General features: G+C 41.6%; 2 protein-coding genes across 2 annotated transcripts in view; one reads left to right on the top strand and one right to left on the bottom strand.

Annotated features, from left to right (window-relative positions):
• Positions 1 to 14,302, top strand: part of CEPT1 (choline/ethanolamine phosphotransferase 1) — a 30,559-nt gene extending 16,257 nt beyond the window's left edge. Inside the window, exons 4-8 of the mRNA XM_009704923.1 lie at positions 5,140 to 5,224; positions 10,036 to 10,167; positions 11,006 to 11,164; positions 12,586 to 12,711; positions 13,473 to 14,302. Coding sequence (XP_009703225.1) covers positions 5,140 to 5,224; positions 10,036 to 10,167; positions 11,006 to 11,164; positions 12,586 to 12,711; positions 13,473 to 13,592 — 622 coding nt within the window. The 3' untranslated portion in view covers positions 13,593 to 14,302. The remainder of the gene's footprint in view (positions 1 to 5,139; positions 5,225 to 10,035; positions 10,168 to 11,005; positions 11,165 to 12,585; positions 12,712 to 13,472) is intronic.
• A 6,077-nt stretch (positions 14,303 to 20,379) lies between these two features.
• DENND2D (DENN/MADD domain containing 2D) overlaps positions 20,380 to 21,266 on the bottom strand; it is a 9,614-nt gene continuing 8,727 nt past the window's right edge. Inside the window, exon 13 of the mRNA XM_009704924.1 lies at positions 20,380 to 20,441. Within this exon, the coding sequence (XP_009703226.1) occupies positions 20,380 to 20,441 (62 nt within the window). The remainder of the gene's footprint in view (positions 20,442 to 21,266) is intronic.

Genomic DNA, 21,266 nt, shown 5'->3' with positions numbered 1-21,266 from the left:
GAGCCTATGAAATGTGCATTTAACAACTTGCAACTTTTATGCTTCCCTGACTTCACCTGAATTAGAACACTTGGCTATTCTTGTTTACAGCCTTTAGTTCACGAAGGGAGCTGGTGCCGTGTTGACATTGCTTGACCTAGTCCCTGCTTGCTGTCTTCAGTTCTGCAGAGCTGCTGTTTATTATTCTTTCCTAACATCAGTTTGCTGCAGAATCAGTATTTTTCAGGGTCATTTTAAATGTTTTTCCCAGCCTTGCAATTAGATGTTCTGTCTTGGCATTTTTAGTTTCTTAAATATTGAGTCTAAGTTCTTTGTTGCTTTGTCTTCAGTGTCTGATCTTTGTTCCTTGGTTCTTTGCCTGGATATTCCTGGTGATGTTAAAAAAATTCAATTCAGGGTCTTCTGTTTATTTTCTAGAAGATGAAAAAGCCCCTGGTTTGTTTGAAGAAGTGATCTTTGGAACTAGACTGCTTTGTGTCTGTTGAGGAACTGTTACAATAACTTTAAGTCCATCTATTGTAGTGGGGGCATGCCTTGGGGGAAATGGTTTGTTTCATTTTCTTCATTTCATAGGTATTAGAGATCTGCCACATATTGTGCGCTATGTCTCTGCATCATCCTAGCAACAGAAACTGTTTGGGCAATGCTGACATGACTCAATTTGTCAGGAAACATCAGGCAAAAAAAAACCTGTCAGGTTAGGGGAAGTGTGGTTCAAGTGATTGCTGAAAATATCCCAGTTAAGAGGCTTTAAGGAACACCCTTACTGGAGCTACAGCATTCATGCTGCTAGCTCTTGCCCTTTGTTTTTTCTTAGGATGTCCACTGTAGCGTTTATAAACGAGTATATAACTACAAACACAAAGAGAAAATAGAATCGGACTTTGAACCACCTGATTCCCTGCTTGCTTTGAAATGTTTTTGCTTTCCTACGGGTCTGCTTATGGTACCAGGCTGCTGGTTGTGTGCAGAAATTAAATGGGGGGGTCTACAGCACCAAAGACCTTTCCTCATTTTTGAGCTCCCAATGCTGTGGGTTTTTTCTCCTCTTTTTGCATTGAAGCCAAAATATTTTTCTACTATTAGTTGATAAATGATTCACTACTTCAGTTTCTGTTTTCTTGTAGTCCTTATCATAGGAAGTGGCGCTCCAATGCGCAATGGAACTTTATGTGGGAAAAAAAGTACTATTTATGTAATATTTAAGCAAGAATGTTATCACCCTGCTTTGTAAATAATTTTCCTAGCCACGGAAGCAAGCTATGTATTTTTTTTTTCCTCAAAAGACCAATGTAGGGAGTACAGAAAGGCTTTAGTCAGCCTACATCCAAACTGAGCAAGCCGCTTTCCCTGCAGCCCTGCTTTTGTCGTGTCATTGTGTTAGGTACCTTCCCAGTTCTACCAGTGGTTGAAAACAATATGGTGACTGAGGCAGTTTATGGATTTTTTTTTTTATTACTAGCACTTTTTATCTTGAAGCAATTCGTAAGTGCAAGTTAATCATTAAAGTGTAGGAATTAATGTCCTCTAGATTGCCTGAGGCGTTAACGTTTTCCAGGTAGTGCCATACGGTACCTTATGACATTGACAAAACCGTTGTTGCTTTGTTTTCTAATTGCATTCCTTCATTTTACTGTGTTACATTTGGAGGGCTGTCCAGGACTTTTATGAACGCTGGTAGCAGTCCACTTGTGTCGCATTCGAAAGCCTTAACTTGTTCCCATTTATTCCTCCTTTTACCCCCTTGTCATCTTAAGTCCGTAGCTGCAGTCACTTTGACTCAGCACAGTTTTGTTCAGCTGCCAAAAGCAGCGGTGCAGACCTTCCGCTGTCCTCTCCTTTGTGCTGGCATCATCCATGAGGCCACACAGAAGGGATAAGGAAAGCTGATATGCTAGAAATTGGGACAGGAACCTTTCTTTATTTTTTTTTTCTTCTTTGGTTTGGTCATTTTAGCTAAACCTATTGCCTGATCCAGTTGATGGCATGAGACTGTAGTGCTGGCACAAGGGAGAAAATGGGACTGAGCAAAGTGGGGTTTGGGGGAGAAAGTTGTCAGTCTTTAGAGAAGCCCGGATGACTGCTCCTTTTAGCTGCAGCATGGATTTAGTCCAGTTTATGGTATAGTTGCACAGTCATTTTAAATTCAAGTTAAATGAATAGAGGAACAGTCTACCTCTTTACCCTTTCACCCAGCTCCTGTTTCCAAATGTTCCCTTTTGTGGTCTAGTTTTGAGGAGTTGCCTGTCTGGATTCCTGTATTCTTAGATTTCTAAATAGTGGCCACTTGACATCCTGCAAAAAAAATTCACTGGATAATTCCAGGATCAGGCATGTACTCTGCTGGTGTCGAGCATATCTTAAGTCATCTAATAGTGGCTTTAATGAGGATAGGATGTTCCTGGTCCTTTTTCATCCTTGGTATTAAGAATTTATGCTTTATTTAGGTTATTTTTAGGTGTTAGGTTCTCTTCAATTGGTCTTATGTCTTTGTCTCCTGTCTTAAGGAGCCCTTTGGTATTAAAAAAAAAAAAATCTTCTCTTTACGTAGAACTGAAGTCTCATATTTGTTCTGCAATATGAGATTCTTATAAGAAGTCAGGGAGGAGTTTTTAACCAAATATACTTGCAGTTCATTGCTGAACCCTTTCCAGCTGCCTGATGCCACTTTTATTTGAGTTGGGGAGGGCAGAAGTACAGGCAATGGAGCAAAGGTTGTACCATGACTCTGTAAAGGAGATAATCCTGGCTCCCTAACCTGAATCCAGGCACTGCTTCCATGGATTTGGTTGAGCTCTCAGTTTTGTGTAAGAGTTTGTCTTTCAGAATACCTTGTCTTTTATGATCTGAAAGGTGTTTTTTGGTGGTTTTTTTTTTTTTGAAGTGTATGACCTTACTTTATTTTGCATGAAGATGACTGCTGCCAAAAGAAACTTGTTTTACTGTCCAAGGAAAGCTATAAATTTGAGTCACCTACATTAGCTATTACTTACTGTTTCCATGAGCTTTCTTAGTTGTTTTATATTCTCTTAGGTCATTGACAGAAGTAATGAAATAGGCTAAAGTGCTTTCCTGTTTAACCTGTGCAGGTTCACGGAGCTGCTTCAGCCCTTCCTTAGCTGGACACACTGAAAAGGCATTTGCATGCCGACTCCAAAAGCTAGGAGGAAGCAATTTGTATTTCATCAGATGCTTTGTGTATCTCTTTCCTTGCGTGGCTGAGCATTTTTATTTTTTTCTTGCAAGGTAGCTCAATGGATTTTATTTGTTTGTATGAGGACTGAAAATATGGATTTTTAGAAGATTCTTTTCTTTTTGTAGAAATGAGTTTGTTTTTTTTTCCCCCTGAGCCAGTTCTGATTGCCTTACAGGATCGTTGCTCAACAAATCGGTATATGGGAGGACCTCCGAGGCTATTTCCTTTGTATCTCATATCTCCATTCTTGGTGTAGTGAAAAGAAAATTTTCAAAGCAAAGACATTTAAAGGAAGCTCTCTTCTTACTGGAATCTTCTCTAGATTTCCTCTGACAACTTTGGCTGAACTTTTCCCTTATATGCTAAGAGTTTGGCTAGTTCATGGGTATCGCTGCTCTCCCATCTTCTTACCCCCTTCTGCTGCTTCACTTCTTACTGTATAAGGGAGGGAGCAGTGGTAGTTTGGTAGTTTGCGGCAGCGATAGTCAGGGGGTCATACCCTGTGTACCTGCTGTCGACGGTGCTGCCACGTGCCGATTCTGCCGTTTGTTCCATAGGTGCTTGTCCTGCGCTTAGGGAGCTGGTGAGGAAGTCTCTTGGCTGATGGAAAGGTGAAGTTGCACAGTGGGAGATGGATGCGGTGTTTTTACAGTCTGCTGAAAGCAGCAGCCAGCACTTAGAGAATCCGTAGTAAGAGAAGAGATTGCATTGAATGCCACGTACCGTTGTCCTTCTGCTTTCTTATGCTTTGGGGATTGGGGTACGTGGGAATTAGATGCAGCCTTATAATTATCCCTTGTATGTATCTGCTGCTGAAACAAAATTATATTTTGGCCAGACTGGAGATTCTCAAATGAGAGGATCCACTCCAAAACTGGAACAAAGGCTGTAGAGTAGAGGTAGCATGCTGGTCTGATATTAAACTTAATTATGTAGTCCTGTAAGGCAGACAGGCAGAAAAACCACCCCTGAACCATTATTCCCTGATGCCTGTGCAGCTGATAATAGCAACAGTATTTTTCTAACAGCAAAGCATATGTTCGCAAGAAGTGATTTTGAATCTTTTCGGTAGAACCGTGTAATTAGAGATAAGGAATATGCCATAAATATTTCAAACTGACTCAGAGGATTATTTTTGATACGGTACTCCAGTTTGAGATGATAGTATATGGCTTCATGTAATACACCAGCAAGTCCCTCCTCTTTGTTTCACTTGTGGTTTTCTTTACTTCTGTTTCTGGAATTGAGTTGTATAGCCATTTTCCCTGTTGCTAGCTCCAAGACTTTTGCATGCTCTTTAAAACAGTGCCTTAAATTCAGTCTTTTCTGTAAGCTTTTCCTTCTTGCCCGTCTACAAAACATTCTAGCTACACTAGAACCAGAAATGGTTTCTCTTCTTGCTGCGTGCCAGAGACTGAATTGTGTAATCTTTAGCAATGCCGCTGACTCTACCGTTTATATTTGCATAAACTCTTCAGAGATTTGTGCTTCTTTTTAAGCTTTGATGCTATTCAGAGAGAATATTCCTATTAAAAAAATAGGGTAGGGAATATAATAGGGATTAAAAATATCATTCCTGAACTGTATTACCTGAAATAAATTCTTTTTTTTGGTGGGCAGGGTTAAAACTGAGTATTTATTTCTGCAACCGGCAGTGGTCAGTTAAAAGAAGAGTTCCAACTGTTCCTTTTGACAAAATGGATTTTTATTGCACTGTGAAATAAAACAAAAAGTATAGCACAGCATGGCTCCTAATTTTAACAAAAAAAAACTAAAATACATTTTTGCTTTCTAAATTATTTATAAATTTTGCCTTTTGTTTTCCTCAGTACTTTGGAGTTTTTATACTGTGCATGATAGAGGAGAGCTGCTGAGCTTGCAAATAACTGACTTGAAATTGCTTTGAATAATTTTGCTTTTTTTGGCTTTTTGTACCTAATCAGAATTGATGTGACTGAAGTACAAATCTTCATAATAATCATGCATTTACTGGCAGTGATTGGAGGACCACCTTTTTGGCAATCTCTGGTAATTTTGTTCGTGTTCTTATTTTATCCTTCTTAATAAATCTCATGGACACCTGGAAGAACTACCTGCCTGTAGTAGCACAGTTTAATTTGTGAGGGGAAGGTCTTACTCTTCCTCAGAAATGGAAATATATATTTTTGAGTATAGGTCATATGGCAATAATTGTGCATTCTGGTCTTACCAGAGTTATTAAAACAAGCTATTATTTTGTATCGTGTGTTTGCAGGTAGAAAGCTATCAAACGTTGCACAAACTTAAATGTACCTTCAGTGAAGTCCAGCTTTCTTTGAGAGAGCTGGCCAAAACTTGAATGAATATCGTGCAACAAACTAGATCAGCAGCGGAGGAGTACTAAATTGGATTGAGGATATGAGGGAAACTTTTGGTGAAAGTTGGTAACCATCAGTAGATAATTCAGCCTAAAATGTGGCTGACAATTCTTCTCTGTATGGAAGGGAGGGTGGAAAAAATTGTCACTTGTTTTTTAATCAAAGATCTTCCTAATTAAGCAAGCTGACTGTCATGGGCTGGCTGTATATAGATCCTGCAGATGTTATGTAGGCTCACCAGGCCATGTCAGCTGACAGTTTATGGGCTGTCATAAGTTGACTTTATATTTGCATTACTGATGCCACGTTGGGCTATCAAAATGGCATTGTCCAGAGAAAAGCATATGCACGCACACATTAAAAAAGATGGATTTCTGGAAGTAACATCTAAAGTATTGATTTCCTGGAAGGTTTTTCCTTCCTGAGTATTGATCTTGTTTGTGTACTTGATGAGCACAATTCTTAAGATGGGTAAAGAAATCTTGATTTGCAATAAAACCAAGAGGTGGTCAAAAATTACTGAAACATGGCACCCCAAATTGATGAATTTCTAATCTGCTTCATATAACTAGAGAAATGAACCCTCTAACATTGTAGGGAATATCTAGAAAAAGGAGCTAACCTTGGCTACCCCAATTTTGCTACATGTGCTTTCGGGCTTAAACCACCCCCCCCCACACACACCCACCCCCCCCCCCCACACACACACCCACCCCCAATTAATTATGTAAACTGCAAAGTAAATACTGTGTAAAGAGAATGAGCATGGATAGAACTAATTCTTAAAAAAAAAAATGAGGCTACAAGTCAGTTTGTTGGTGCTAAACTTTTCCGGAGAGATTAGTGTGGCCAACATCCCCATGCAGCTGTTACTCTGCATTACAAATAGGGATTTCCCAATTCATGTTTTTGGTTTCCTTTTTCCCTTTTTTAAAAAAAAAGGGGGGGAAAAAGTGCTGCCACAGCAACCTCTGGCACAATTCAGTGCAAGGTGATGTTTATGTGAGCTTAGAAAGTACTCCCTTGTGTTAAGTAATAACTTAAATAAATAACCCTTTAAAATAATCTATTAAATAACTCTTTTCAGCAAAATCTTGAAATCTATTAGTTCTGGGTTGCAGCCGCATTTGACTAAGTCAGCTCCCAAAAGATTAAACTATTTTGAAGTCCAGTGTTGGATTAATGGAGGCGTTTGTCCAGAGAACAAACTGGATCAGGTTTCCCATGGCAATCAGGAATTTTCCTTTTTCATTCAACTTGTGAGATTTTGTGTTTGTTTAGACATAACTGTTATTTACTACTTGCACAGCGAAATATATAGCACAACCCCTCCTTACCCCCCTGATCCTTTAATATTTTGTGACAGCAAAATTGGTGGTTTGGTGTTTTTGATTTGTTTCTATCTGGGGGGAAAAAAAAAAAATATCATGGATTAAAATCTGGTTGTATACTCAAACATTCCACTTTCCTATGCTGACATGTGAAAAGCAAAACAATCTGAATAAGCTAAATGCAGAACTGTGTATTTTGTCAATTGTTGCTTTCATTAGCTTTCTTTTTTTCCATGAAATGGTGTGTACCTGTACTGGCTTCCTTCTTTCTGTCAGTGTAGATTCTCTTTAAAGTGTGTTACAATGCTGTTCTGAAAGGCTCCTGGAGTGGAGTAATTTCTGGTGGATGGTGAGTACGACTGCAGCTGTGATCCTCATTTGGAAAATGTGAGTAAAGTGGGCAAGCTTAGGTGCGACTTGTTTGATGCAGTGATCACATAGAGGGTTTTTCTATTTGAAGTGAGAAAAGTGCTGCAACCGCTGGAGTTTTGTTCCACAACATCATCTTTAAAAGCATAAACACTTCATGAATATAAAGCAAGCTTGGTTTTGGCCTGCTGTGAGTTGTTATTCCTCTTGCAGATGCGAGTGAAGTGTATATACGTACAGCTCTAAGCTACAGCCTGGGATCCAGCCTTGTGCGAAGGGCTCCCAGAATACTATGAGTTGCCCAGCTGGTTGTGGTATTTGTGACTATGAGCTAGCCAAGAAGAGTTTCTGGATGGAGTGTCTCTGTCTGCTTAGGGATGTGTAGTCTCTTATATGCTCTTCACTGCTGTTTCCATGAGCCCTTAGCTGTGCTCTTTTCCTGTCTTGTTTCCTAATTATTTTTTTTTTAAAATCCCAATTCATGCTGCACAAAACTGGTGGCATCTAGTCTGGAAGCCTGACATTAATTTTCTGGCAAATGATCCTGGACTTGCTTTCATCCAGGCTCTGACAAGCGCTTGTTAATCTATTCTTTGCCTGCTACCACTTGTTTTGATTAACATGCATGGTTTTTTTTTCCCCGACAAAATTTGGACTGCTCTCTTTACCGGTATGTACCTCTATTCAGAAGCTTTCTCTGCAATGTAGCCTTTCTCTTGTAATCAACTTCAAAGGGTTTAACAGAGAACAGAATTTGCCTGCAAAAGATTTGGCTTGTGATACTTTTCTGCATTAATGACATAGTCATGTGAAGTTCTGCATGCATCTGACTTCTGGTGAAACCAGTGCAGTTACCAGGAAGGTCAGAATAATTGCGTGGACTGTAGTGATATATGGAATACCAGACAAGGAAGTCTTGTGGCTTGCCTTGTAGTGTCCTCTTATTTAAAAAGTCAGGGGCCATAATACTATTTTGTAGGAAGACTTCCCTTTCTCCCTCTATTCAGATTATTATTTTTTTCCCCTCTGTGATATTTGCTTGCCTTTGCTGCTTCCAACTTTTGGCCTTGCTGCTTCTATTTTGTATGCAAAGCAATTTAGCAGGTGCTGGCCTCTTTATACCCTCCTTTGACTTTCCTCTGCCAAATTTCTCTATGTAGCTTTGTTTCCCATGTATTATTTCTGCCAGATAAGTGCAGCTTAATACCTATCACTGATCCAGCTATCAGTGGAAGCAAAAAGGCGAGTGTTGTTAAAGCATAACTAGCCAAACTGGATGTTGTAACGTTGTGGTCTCATCCTTCTGCCTTTCCTGAGCATCATTCGCAGATGTGTTGGTAGTAGTTGGGAGTTCATGGGGTGTTTTTTTTCCAGCAAAGTCCCCTTGTCTTTGGGAAATGTCAAGCTTAATGTCTTTTGACTCCTGTATGAAGCTTGCCATTGTTTTCTTCTTCCTGTAGAAGAGCAAATTCACCCCATTCTTTAAATACCAAAGTATTGTTCCTGAAGCAGAGGGCAGCACAGGTGCCTTCCTTTATAAGACTAAGGAGAGACCTTCAGAACTCCTGTGCCTGGTAACATTAATGAATGATTAGCACTCCAGTCTGGGGCAATGTATGGCTCTTGTTTACTTCTCATTATTCTTTCTTTATTATCTTTCAGAAAATGTTTTTTTTTTACTTTAACAGTGCAGCCTGAGCGAGGGAGAAATATGTTGGAGTGTCATGGAACTATACCAGCTGGCCAGAAGCCTGCAGGGCAGCGATTTGGAGAGGTGGTCTGGGTGCTCATCTGTAGGCTGCCTAAGAGCAAGGTGTGATGAGTTAAAGCTGGCTCTGCCTCTTAGTTGTACCCTGAAAAGACTGAGAGATTCAATTACTGAATGTGATAGAAAACTAATTATCTTTACCTGCTGAAAGCTACGCTGAGAGTGTACTTGAAGAAAAATAGAAACAACTTGACCTCATTTGGGTTTCTGTATGTAGTTGGACTCCTTTCTGTTGGGGAGCCAAGTGTGTTTATTCAGTTGAGTGCTATGACTTCAGTTCCTGAATTAAAAGCCTGTGAAGATCTTTAGTAGTTGTATAGATAAAGTTGGGAGGTTTTGGGTAGTTCTCTCTAAACGCTTGCTTCTATAACATATTTCCTGTGGTTTAAAATAAACTCCTTCACTTCTAGTTTCTCCTGTTCTGCTTGAAAGACTGCTGTTAAAAACTCAAGAAAACTACTGCCTTTCTTTCAAAGCTGCCCATGCTCATTTTTTACTTGTTTAGCAACCTCATCGCTTGCTCTCCTAGGCTCACTGCCTCCGAGATGACTTGTCTGATCTCTGTTTGCTTCCCTTGTCTTGCCCATAAGATAGGATCCAGTTTCTTAAGGGGTTTTGTTTAATCAACTCTAATGGCTCTTGCTTTGCCCAGTTTGATCTTGGGCTGCAGCTGTGAGTTTTGCAACTGGCTTCGGAAAAGATGACTGATGCATTTCTCTTCCGTGTGATAGCTGAGTGATTTAGCTAGCAAGTCTTAGTTTCTGCCCACTTCTCTGCTTTTGATGGCTCTTTCAGGTAACTGAAGATAAGTCTGGCTTTATGGAAAGCTTGATGGAAGGATTATTGGAAAAATACATATTTCTCTGTGCCTTGTAGAAATTTAAATCTCTGTGTAGCAGAGAAAGAAAAGCAAATGTGGTGTTGGAAAGTGGAGTGTTTGAGTGCACCAGAAGTATTAAGCCAAATTTTAGTTTGCTTGTGCATATTTTAACTTCTTGTCTCTCTTCCATTAAGATTCCAATACTGAATATTCAGGTGAAAATATTCCCGGCGCTCTGTACGGTCGCAGGAACCATATTCTCCTGTACAAACTACTTTGGTGTGATCTTCACAGGTGGAGTTGGCAAAAATGGATCCACTATAGCAGTAAGTACTTAGTGCTGAAGAGTAACTAGCAGAACACTGTGGCTTTTCAGCCATGCCTTTAGTTTTTATTTAACATAGTACCTCCTACATGTGAAATATCTTCCTTTCATTTTCTTGCTGGCTTGGGAAAACCAAGTTAATATTGTCTGCATAAGAATAGTAGTTTCAGGAGTTGAGTTCTAGAACTTTAGAGTGATTAAAAGTTCTCATGGTACTTTGATATTTGCTCTTGAGTTAATCATATAAAACAGGTTATACAAATACAGCCCACCGCCCCCAAAATGTTCATAGAAAAGTCAAGTGCAAAAATCCATTTGAAAGGAAATTTGTCAAGAAGATTGGTTATGGGTTTGATCCTTCTAAAAGATCTGTATTATTCATATTACCAATGAAAAAGTACAGGTGGAGGTATCTGCACAGGTACCTTCTGTTTCATTGAAGGTGATGGTTGATTCTGGAGCCCAGGGGGTTTTCCAAAAACCAATTCTGTATTGGCCTAATAATTATTTGGTACCTATAAGGCTGTTTTAGTTGGCACAGAAAAAGGAATAGAAGTACTGTCTCCTGTCACTTGCTAACAGCATTAGCCACTGCCTGTGTGACAAGTGTCACAACTGTGCCCTCCCCCAACACAAGAAAGGTTCAACCACGTTCTCGGGTGATGCTCACTCAAGTTTCACCACACTTTGTTCCTGTTAGCACCAGTGTTCAGAAAGATATGTTTTTAATGTGATTTTAATGGGAAACCACCCTTTGCATACCATGTGAATGTTTGGCTTATTGAGGTTTCCTTGCATCATGCACGTTTTGTTAACCTTATGCTTTAATTTCACTGTAGGGCACGAGCGTCCTTTCTCCTTTTCTTCATATTGGGTCAGTGATTGCGTTAGCTGCAATGATCTACAAGAAATCTGCTGTGCAGCTCTTTGAAAAGCATCCCTGCTTATATATACTTACTTTTGGTTTTGTATCTGCTAAGATAACAAATAAACTAGTGGTAAGTGTGCCAGAACCTTCAAGTTTCTTGTTATTGCAGTAAAACTTTTTGTAGATTTTTAAGTTCTCTGGTTATTCCATCGACTAACTTGCATCTGTTTGTGTACTGAAGTGATACTTGTGCTTTACTTCAGTAGCTTGGAGGTGTAGTGGAGCCTTTCATCTTTTTGGAAGGGGAGTGGTAAACTTTAAGCTAATGCCGTGGTTACAGAGTCAGCGCCAGTTACAGCTTCCAGTTGCCTGAGTTCCTTTTATCCCCCTTTCCCAGCTGTTTATTCACACTTTTGCAACGTGTTTGCACATGTGGGATGAGCAGGGCTGGAACAGAGGTGGCTGAAACCCCCCTCAGATGCAAAGGGAAGCAAAGTTTGGGAGAAGGAGAGAAGGTGACAGAGCTGCTGAGGTTTGGAACACTTCCTCGGGGTTTAACTTAAACAATTGGAGAGAAATAGTGGTTAAAATTATTAACAGGTTTGTACCAGGGAACAGATGACAATGCTGTCAGGATAGGAGCCCCTGTTGAACTGAGTGAATGGGGGATTAAACAGCTGCTGCCCCATGCCATCTCAGTTCTGCAGGCATATGTTGCGTTGCCACATGAACTGGATCAGTGTTGGACATAAACTTTTCTTCCATTGCAAGTTATTTCTTCAGATGACAATGCTGTCAGGATAGGAGCCCCTGTTGAACTGAGTGAATGGGGGATTAAACAGCTGCTGCCCCATGCCATCTCAGTTCTGCAGGCATATGTTGCGTTGCCACATGAACTGGATCAGTGTTGGACATAACTTGCAATGGAAGAAAAGTTTATTTCTTACCCAGACCCGTTTACTGAACAGTCACCTCAACAGTTGTGCTGGTAAAAGTGAGGATGTGGTGTAGGACAGCCTCTGTGCATGTGGAGGAGGGTGGGAAGGTCTTGCTTGGACATGAACAGACATGATCGTCAAATTGTAATCAGAGAGAGGTGGTGATCCTTATGGGATGGGAGCAAATAGGTGGAGTGAGAGGAACACCAAGTCTCTCTGGTTTTGGTTTTTTTTTTTGAAGATCTAGCAGCTGTGACTTTTTTGCTTCCAGGCTCAACTAAACCTTAAATTTTACTAGTCTACTTCCATTTTACTGTTTTGTTTCTGGCAGGAGGAAGAGTTTGTGGGCTGGAAAATGTGTTAGTTTTTTTTCCTGTAGCTAACATTCTTTGTTCTAACAAAAGATACTTTTCTGCAAACCTTGCATCTGATAAAGCTGTAGGCTTTCATGGTTAAAACAGTATTGCTGCTGCTACTGAAGTACTCAATATATCTTACAGTAATGTGACTTAAACTGTAACTTTTTGGCTTTGTGTATTTTGAAATCAATCTACTTTGGCTGATGTATGTTTATTTCTTAAACTTCCTTTTTTCTTTTTTTTTTAACATGTAGGTTGCACACATGACCAAAAGTGAAATGCACCTGCACGACACAGCATTCATAGGCCCAGCACTATTGTTTCTGGACCAATATTTTAACAGCTTTATTGATGAGTATATTGTACTCTGGATTGCCCTGGTAAGTATGGGCTCAATTTGCTTGTCAGTATTTATTGCAAGCATTTGCGTGCCCTTTCACAAAATATTGTTTGTGTTGGCTGAGCCTAGCTGATTCACCTAGAGGGTGATGGGACTGGGAACTTACTTTACTGAGTTGATTTTTAAATAGAGCTAATGCAAAGAGGTAAACATGGTTTGCTTAGTGCATAGTTTAAACAGTTTTGAGGCAAAGTAGCAAATATTCAGAGCTTAGAATAGAGTATTTTGAAGCTTTGTGTTGACGTCTTGTTAGCAAGGGACTGTATTATGCACAGTGCAAGCGTAGTATGGCTGTGCCTTAAGTTCTCGAAAGCATGTATGTCTGTCGTTACTAGCAGCACCCATTAGGGAAAAAATAGCTTAAGTTGAACTCGCTTGTACTCATCAAGCACTCAAGTGTTACCTACCAAAGTGTTAACCTTTTAATAAAATTGATATTTTACATATGGTTATCACCATTCAGTGTTAATGGGGCATTTCACAGTATCTGTAAAGCTACTTTACCTGTTTTCCCCTCTCTGACTCTAGAATTAAGAGTTTGTATTCTTCCAAAGCTGGAAGAAGGCCCAGCATGCCTAAAACTCTTTTTTCACTGAGTGATTATTCCTACAGAGTTCGAGATTGTTTGTGAAAAGAAGACCTCAGCACTTTTATTCTGAAGTATGCAGGTGGTGTTATACGCTTGTGTTAGCTCTATGAAAACATAGATCTAAATGTGTGTAATTTTTTTTCCCTTGGCAGATCTTTTCTCTCTTTGATTTGCTTCGATACTGTGTCAGTGTGTGCAATCAGATTGCTGCCCATCTGCACATCCACGTATTCCGAATCAAGTCGTCCTCCACACATTCTAATCACCATTAGTAAATGGGGAATCACCATAAGGAGAAACAAGAAAGAGTTGGTTTTCTTCGTGAACGGATGTGAAGATATGTAGGAGACTAAGGCAAAAAGCAGATAAGAACAAAGTAATTTATAATAATCAATGTTGTATAACTTTTATTCTTTGTTATCAGTAACACTCCTTAACTAGTCTCCTGCCTGAGAGAGTGAATTCCAAGTACACCCTAGTCAACTCTACATGTAGTCAGCGCTGTTGGTTCAAAGCCCGGGAAAGCATGCAGGGAGTAATGCTCTGTCTTTGTAACTACCTTGATTACAAAATAATCTATATATGGTGAATGGATCCCCAACAACTGAAGTTTCTAATGTAGTATAATTACAGCTGCAATACGACTTGCTTTTAATTTTAATATTTCATCATCTCTTAGTGAAATACTTGTTTAGTGTCCACTTGAAATTTATTTACTAAAGACCTGAGCTGGTAAAAACAGAGATATCGCACTAGCTTGTGTAGCTGAAGCAGCTCTCAAGGTTTGAGTCCAGACTGATGTGGTTCTTTTGCTTATGCATTGCTGATAAAGCAGTTTCTTGCTGAAGAATAACGCATTGAACAGGGTTCTGCAAGCGGAAGGGATGACTGGCATGCAAAATAGTGTGGTATCTTTGTCTATTAATTTTATTTTTTTAAATAAACATTATCTAAAAAGACAACTTATTTCTCAGTTTTCTTCGGTGGAAAGACTATAAAAAGAAAATTTTACTGTTTACTTTTTTATGTATAAAACTTAAGCAAAATTTCCTTTCTGCTCTTAATAAATAAGAATTCTGAGAGCAACAGTTGTCTTCAGGTGTATGTGTTGCTCTGTCCTGCTCAGGCTTGTGAAGTACAATCCTGCCTGCTATTTAGAAAGCAGTTTTCTAATGCTTTTATGTGTATAGTGTTGTCATTCCAGGATCTCCAAGAGCTTTCTCTGCTACATAGTGCAGTAAGTTTCAGGTGGTGGGGTTTTTTTGTTGTTGTTTTAATACCATTTTAAATGTGATTAACTTAGCCTCCCTGATGCAGTTCGATTTAATGGAGGGTTTAATCACACAGTAGTGAAGTGCTGCAATGTGTGCTGCAGGCCCGGGCATTGAGGGGAACTTCAGACCCTGGACAAAGTGCCTAGGCTTGCTGTATGGAGCAGAGGGAGTGTCTCCAGAGCAGGATCTGCCATGGCTATCGGGGAACCGTGAGGAACCTGGTGGCTGAAATCCTAGCCCTATGACCATGAAGCATCTCAGTCAAGATGGTAAAAAAAAAAAAGCCTCCATCTACTGGGAACCCAGAGCCACAGCAGTATCTGAAGACAACTGCGTGTGTCTCTTCTTGGAAGGAATTAAGCACAGCTCACTTCACAAAAAAAAAAAAACAAACACAAAACAAAAAAAAACCCAACAGCAATAAATCAAAACCCACTTGGCCACAGGAAGTGATGACATGTATTTCCTGTGATACCCTAGCGATTAGAGAACGTGCGCAGGAAGTGGAAACAAAATTCAGTTCCTTCAGTGACTGGAGAGCTTTTAAACACCTTCTTGCACCTCCCTGGGACCGTACCCAGTGTCAGGCTGCCACAGAGAGGTCGGTCTTCCTCACTTGTGTCCTTGCAGAGATACAGGACTGCTTGGGCTAGAGAGGGAACAGAGGAGGAGCATGGCTCCAGTTTAGTTGTTGAAGTCTTTGTGAGGAAAGAAGTGGGACCCCATTTGAGATGTTGCAGGAAGTGGAACTGAGATGTTGACTTCTTCAGCTGAGCGTTTAGTGTGTCGATGTGCTCTGTCTTATGTTTTCTTTGGTTGGAAGAGGCTTGGTTACTTCACGTGGGGTGATACCATTTCAACAAGTGAGTTGGAGGTCATGTGTTGGGATTGGGGCACTGGGGAAAGGAAGAACATCCTCAGGACGGGGAGGAAACTAATGTAGGCTTCCCGACTTCACCCTTGAACTCACAAGTATTTGTATGCTTCTGAGCAGCTGTTTTATGGCAAGTGCAGCTGAGGGTTCTTTGGGGGACCTGACCCTGTGGGTTTGTATTGGGGGTTCCCAAAGGGTCCCTGCCAGGCTGAAGCCTGAGGGAGAGTTTGGTTCCTGCATCCTGACCACAGACCTGGGGCACAGCTCTGAAGTGTCATGGAAATGTTATGGTCCAAGTGCCTTGGTACTGGGAGCATCTCCAGTGTGTAAGGTGGCAGCTGTCTCTATAGCATCACAGTTTTAGATATAACTGGAGTTTAGAGAACTAGTTTATTTAGTTTTATCTATATTCAACTGGGTGAAGGTTTGATCTAGATAGTCCAGCCTCTGCACCTGCCCTTCAAGTGGTGAGCAAGACAATGTCTGCAAGGCAAAAGACTGAAAGGATTTTAAGGTGCTGAAGGCCTGTTTCCCCTTTCACAAACCATGTGTTTCTTTTCATCAGCATGAAGTGGGTGCAAAACTCAGTTGCTTGGAAAGTCCCTCACTGGAGTGTTTTCTAGAGATGCAAACAAGGAGAATCATGCTGTCAGTCTTCAGGCTTTTAAGATCAAGCTGCTCCAAATAATTTGTCACTGATACTCGAGACTGGTGAAGAACTGATGTCTTTAAAGAGTTGTCTAGGACCAAACTTTCATTTAGAGAATATGTCAAAGCTAAAGCCTGTTGATGTTCAGGAAATGCAACAGGGCAACTTTTCCTGAGCTTTTTCCTACCTGGAAGTTTGGATGCCCTCTGTGTTCAGCCAACCAGGAAAAAATTCCCATTCCTATCCTGACAAAGTTGCAGTGTTATCAGGAAATAGTTCCTGCTGGCAATCCAGGCCATATAAAGTATTGCTATGGATATAGGTATTGTATAAATGCCTGTAATAAATAATGGAATAAATGAACTTTACCCCTGGCACTTGTCCATTACAGTACTGTCTTGTCTGTGACCATCGGTTATCTCAGATACGCTTGTAGACCTGAAGCTGCTCAAGGAGTTGAGAAGGGGAACAGAATTTTTATGAGCTCAGCGTGATCTTGTGACATGCTTTTTTACTCTCTCTTGCATTCAGAAGATGCTTAGAAGGAAGAGCTTTTACAACAGCAGCCTGGTGAGCTTCCTGGAACCACCCGTGTCTGAGCATACTCCCTTCAAAACAAATACAACCTGTTCTGTTAAGCAAGTTTTCCCCTAAAACTGAAAATTTCCGCTTGGTGTTGAAGTGCTGCCTCTTCTAAGAACTGGTAAAGGAGTTGCCTTGCTTTGGCAAGGAGTTTAACACAGGAAAGACAGGTCAAGATACCTCAGGGCTTGTCTCTGTTTCATCTGAGTGTCAGTGTTGTTTTATACTAGTATTTTTCTCTTTCCTTCCTACCCTGCATGCACCAGGTACATCCAGTGCTGGTACATCCAGAGCTGTTACACCCCATGTTTGAGTTTGGAATGGAGTTGCAGAGAAGTTTAATCTATTCCAGAGAGCAGGAGGTGAAGACTGCAGCAGTTTTCAGAGGTTATACCCAGGTGGGCAGTGATCAGAGGTAGGAGCTGTGTCTGTTACTGTACTGGAGCAATCTGAAAGCACTTAGCAATAATGACTGCATTGACTCTGGTAGGTTAAATATGCCCAGGACTATTTGCTGGCACTGAGGCCAGCTGGCAGAGGGTGACACATGCCATAACATGAAACTTATCTTCCAAGCTGGGCAGCTGCATAGCGGGAATTGAACCGCAAATCAGGAGCGATTTGTGAGCTGACTCCCAAGCCATGCCTGGGAGTTGTTTGTATGAGTACGAGTTGGCTCATACTATGCTGGGAACTAGGTTAACAATTTAGCAGAATAAATGAGCGCTTTCCAGTTCAGGGAAACATTTCTTGGCACTGTTTTATTTACTGTTCTAGCCTTAGATCAAGTGTTAGACAGATCTTGAGCAGGAAGGAGGACTTAAATATGCTGCAAGTTTTGCTGATACGCTGCAATGTGACCTGAGCCCAGCTGGATGTGTCCGTGCTCCTAGCAAACAGCAGCTGAGTTTACTCTGGTATCTCTAGCAGCAAACACAATGCTCCCATCTACAAGCAGGTGGTTTAAGAGAGGCAGACTGAGTTCAAAGAAATAAACAGGGTATTTTATTCAGCAGCTGCCTTTTCAGCATGGTGTCTTCTTTCTTCACCGATCTTGATTGATCATAGGGATGTGCGTATTTCTTGTAATATGTACTCTGTCCACCCTCTGGGCATTAAAGCTCTTGCCGGATTGCACCAGTCAGGTGGGTAAGCAAGCATGGTAATGTCAAGCTGCTTTTCAATGTTCAGGCCTACTCCACTCAAGAAACCCTTAAAACTTACTGATCAGGAATGACATTGGTCACAAGGACAGAGCTGTCGGGAAGAGTAACAGCATACTGAAAGGGAAAAGATGTGAGAGGAGTGTGGGGGAATATTTGGGGGTCCTGGAGTAGATCATGGCCCTAGGCTTGTTTTCTTTCTTGCGTCTTCAGCCACCACCTGTAGTTCTGAAGCTGCTGCTGGATGGTGGGGAGAAAAGTTTTAGTGCCAGAAAAGTGTCTGGTTGCTCCTGTTACTCTGTACCTGTTCCTTTTGTCTTCCTGTAGCCAATGGAGAAGCTGAGCTAAGAGCTGAGTGCTTCCCAAAGGATGCTTTACTGGGCTGGTCACTGAGAATGGATCGAGGTCCCTTTTTCCATAACAATGCTAAAAGGAAAAGCGCTTTAAGTAATTTAACATTGTGTTTCAACCTATTCTTTGTTTAGCAGTCAGGCAAGGTAGCACCAACCCTTCTAACTTGCTGTAGTTAACCCTTGCTGACATCTGTAGCGCTGGCTACCTTTGAACAACTTTTTTTTTTTTTTTTTTTAAATTTAAGGGTTAGCTTTTGTGTATCTGTTTTCAGCAGATAAGGAGCAACCACCTGTTACACAGTCCTTTATGTGATTTCTAATTCTTCTTTTCTAAAGAGCTACTGCCAGAGCAAGGACCACTTCCCAGTTTTCTCAAGGAGATGGTGTTACGCTTCACAACCAAAAAGGTCGGCATCTTCTCAAAATGGTAATGAACAAGCAGGAGAAGGGGGAGGCAATTGGCCTTTTCAAAAGGGACAGTTCTTGACTTTCCACACACACAATTTTCTGCTGGCAGGTGAACTTTTTTAAATGAAAAAATCACAGAAAAAGACCACTAGCCTTTAGTTTCCTGTAGTTAAACCTGTACCACACTCTCTACCCATAAGGGGGAACTTGTGGAGCCAGAGAAGATACCTACAGTGCCAAAAATCCCCCTTTTTTTTTTTCTAACAAATAACTCTTGTTCCCCCCCTGCAAACACACATGGAGGCTGAACAAAAGTCAACAATTTTCTTTCAGCAGGGCTAGAGAGTTTTATTGCTGTTCAGTTTGTACCCTCTGTCCAACTGTATTTCTATCACATCTGTGCATGACTGCACAAATAGTTACTTCTAAAATAAATGCCCTTTACATCTGTCTCATTTTCATTAGATGTTCAACAACTCTGAAAGTGAAAGCTGTCTGGCAGTCAGCCTGCTTATTTTTTAGTGTTTATGTAAAATCTCTCACTGTGGCATTCAATAACACTGCAAAAGTTGTATTAAGCTGTATTTTTGATAACATCTGGATGTGTGCACATGTCTAGTGGGTACTGAGTGATATGGCAGCTTGGCTATAACATCCCGGAGAGGAGGATGAAGCTCTGTCTTCAACCCCAGCCCTTGCTGGGAGAAGTATCTGGCTCTGGTTTGTCTGGGAAGGGAACCAGGCAGATCTGCAGCCAGCACCAGCTTCCCCTGCTGCAATATTTATTCCCTGGATGAGTGCATTAGGAAAGGGGGGGAACCATAATTTAGCTTTAAATCGGCTGCAGGCATCGCATTTTAGAGACAGTGCTTCAATGAACTGCAAGGTTTTAAAAGAGGTTGGCATCAAAACCAGACACAAGGAGGATGTCAACGTGTTTTACTACTGGATTTAACAAATACTTCCTTCCTACCCAAAGCTGTTAATCAGCTGTTTCCTTCTACTACAAAACACAGCCCTGTGGCCTTCACAGTTTGCTTACAGCACAAATAAATAACCTGTTGGAAAAGAATATTTTTGTTTCTTTAAAGAGCTAAACTGGGCTCTGAGTGGTACCGACGAAGCTGACAGCTGCTATAGAGGAAACTGCTAAAATCCACCGCAACTGTTCCTGCCGGTATTTAACAATGAGCACATCTTGATAGAAAATGAAGTAAAACAGTTGTTAATAATAGAAACCTTGGAAACTTAGTTGATAGGATGTTACTTATTTGCAAAACCTAAGTTTGTTTTAATTAGAAATAACATTATTTCCTACTCATCCTTTTTTTTTTTTTTGTCTCTAACAATTACTCTACAACCTTTGTTGTCCTGCAGCCAGCTCCCTGACTTGCTTCCCTCGCTGCATGAGGTCCTGATGGGCCCAAAGACTCTGTGCAGGGCCGGGCACTGTGAGTCACAGTTTGTCCCTGTTGCTAGCAAGATTGGAAAAGAAATCACAGCCACCTTGCTAGCTCTGTGCAAAAGAGTTTTCCAGTGCAATGATGCCCTGAGGAAAAAAGAAAGGGTAGAAACTGGTCTTCGGTGCTGCCCATGCATCTCATGAGTCAGAAGTGGGTCGGAACCGGTGGACAGATCCAGCAGAGTCCAACGTGCTCTGCCCTTGGATGGGGCACGCATCGGGTCTGCGCAGTGTGGTGCTGCTGGCGGGGACCTGCTGGGTCCCAGCCCTGCTCCTGTGTTCCCAGGCTGGACTTCAGGAGTCCCTTCGGTGCTTCTTCTGTTCGTGGTACTCTGTTATTTTCTGCTGGAAATATGCTGTGGATGAGAAAAGGTCATTAGGGAAATGCAAGCGTTTGGGCTAGGGAGGATACAGGGCTGCACAGCCCGAGTCCTGGGGAGTGTGTGTGCACCCCGGCAGCCAAACCATGCTGGGTTAAGGACAGCTGCACCCAGGTGAAGACTCAGGTGAAATCGGGGTTGTTGCAATTCCACTCATCCCTCTCCCCTACCCAAAATGGGCTTTATTATGCTGGGTTAGCATAAGATTTTAACCCATGTGTTCACTCCTGTTCAGTTGCTGTATTTCCTCTCCAACCAGCAAGGAAGAGAGAAAGCAGGAGACCCTGGGAATGCAAATAGCCAAAAAGGTGACGTAGACTGGGAATATAAGGAGAAAGCCGGGTTTGTGCCATCCCTCTCTCCCAACCCCAAGCAGACCCAGGTCTATGTGTGCCCTTTAAAATCTGACCTAAAAGGGCAGAGAAAGCAGCAACCAAGGTAGTGCCGGGCCCCGAGTTCCCCGGGCAGGCTGCAGGTCGGCTGGAGAGGGACCCACGTGGTGCCGTCGAGGGGATATTGGCTTTTCTCCGATGCGGCAGTTGCTGGTGGAGCGCAAGGACGGCACCCTCTCGCACTCCCTCCGAGTGGAGCCAGACCTTGGGAGTGGCAATTCCCTGACCACTGGTAGATGTTTGGGGTGGCTTCTTCAACCTCCGTCACCCCTGTTTATCCTCATCCTGGGCTGGGAGGAGGCTTGGCTCTGCCCAGAGCCTTGTAAATCCCCGGGAAGAGGGAAGGACCAACCCAGCCACCATGGGTCCCTGCCGGAGCCGCTGGCAGAGATGAGTCAGGGCTCCCAGG

This window comes from Cariama cristata, unplaced genomic scaffold (assembly GCF_000690535.1).
Source record: "Cariama cristata isolate BGI_N322 unplaced genomic scaffold, ASM69053v1 scaffold23587, whole genome shotgun sequence".
Classification (NCBI taxonomy): Eukaryota; Metazoa; Chordata; class Aves; order Cariamiformes; family Cariamidae; genus Cariama; species Cariama cristata.
The sequence above is the reverse complement of the archived record's forward strand: the minus strand, read 5'-3'. Positions and strand labels throughout refer to the sequence as shown.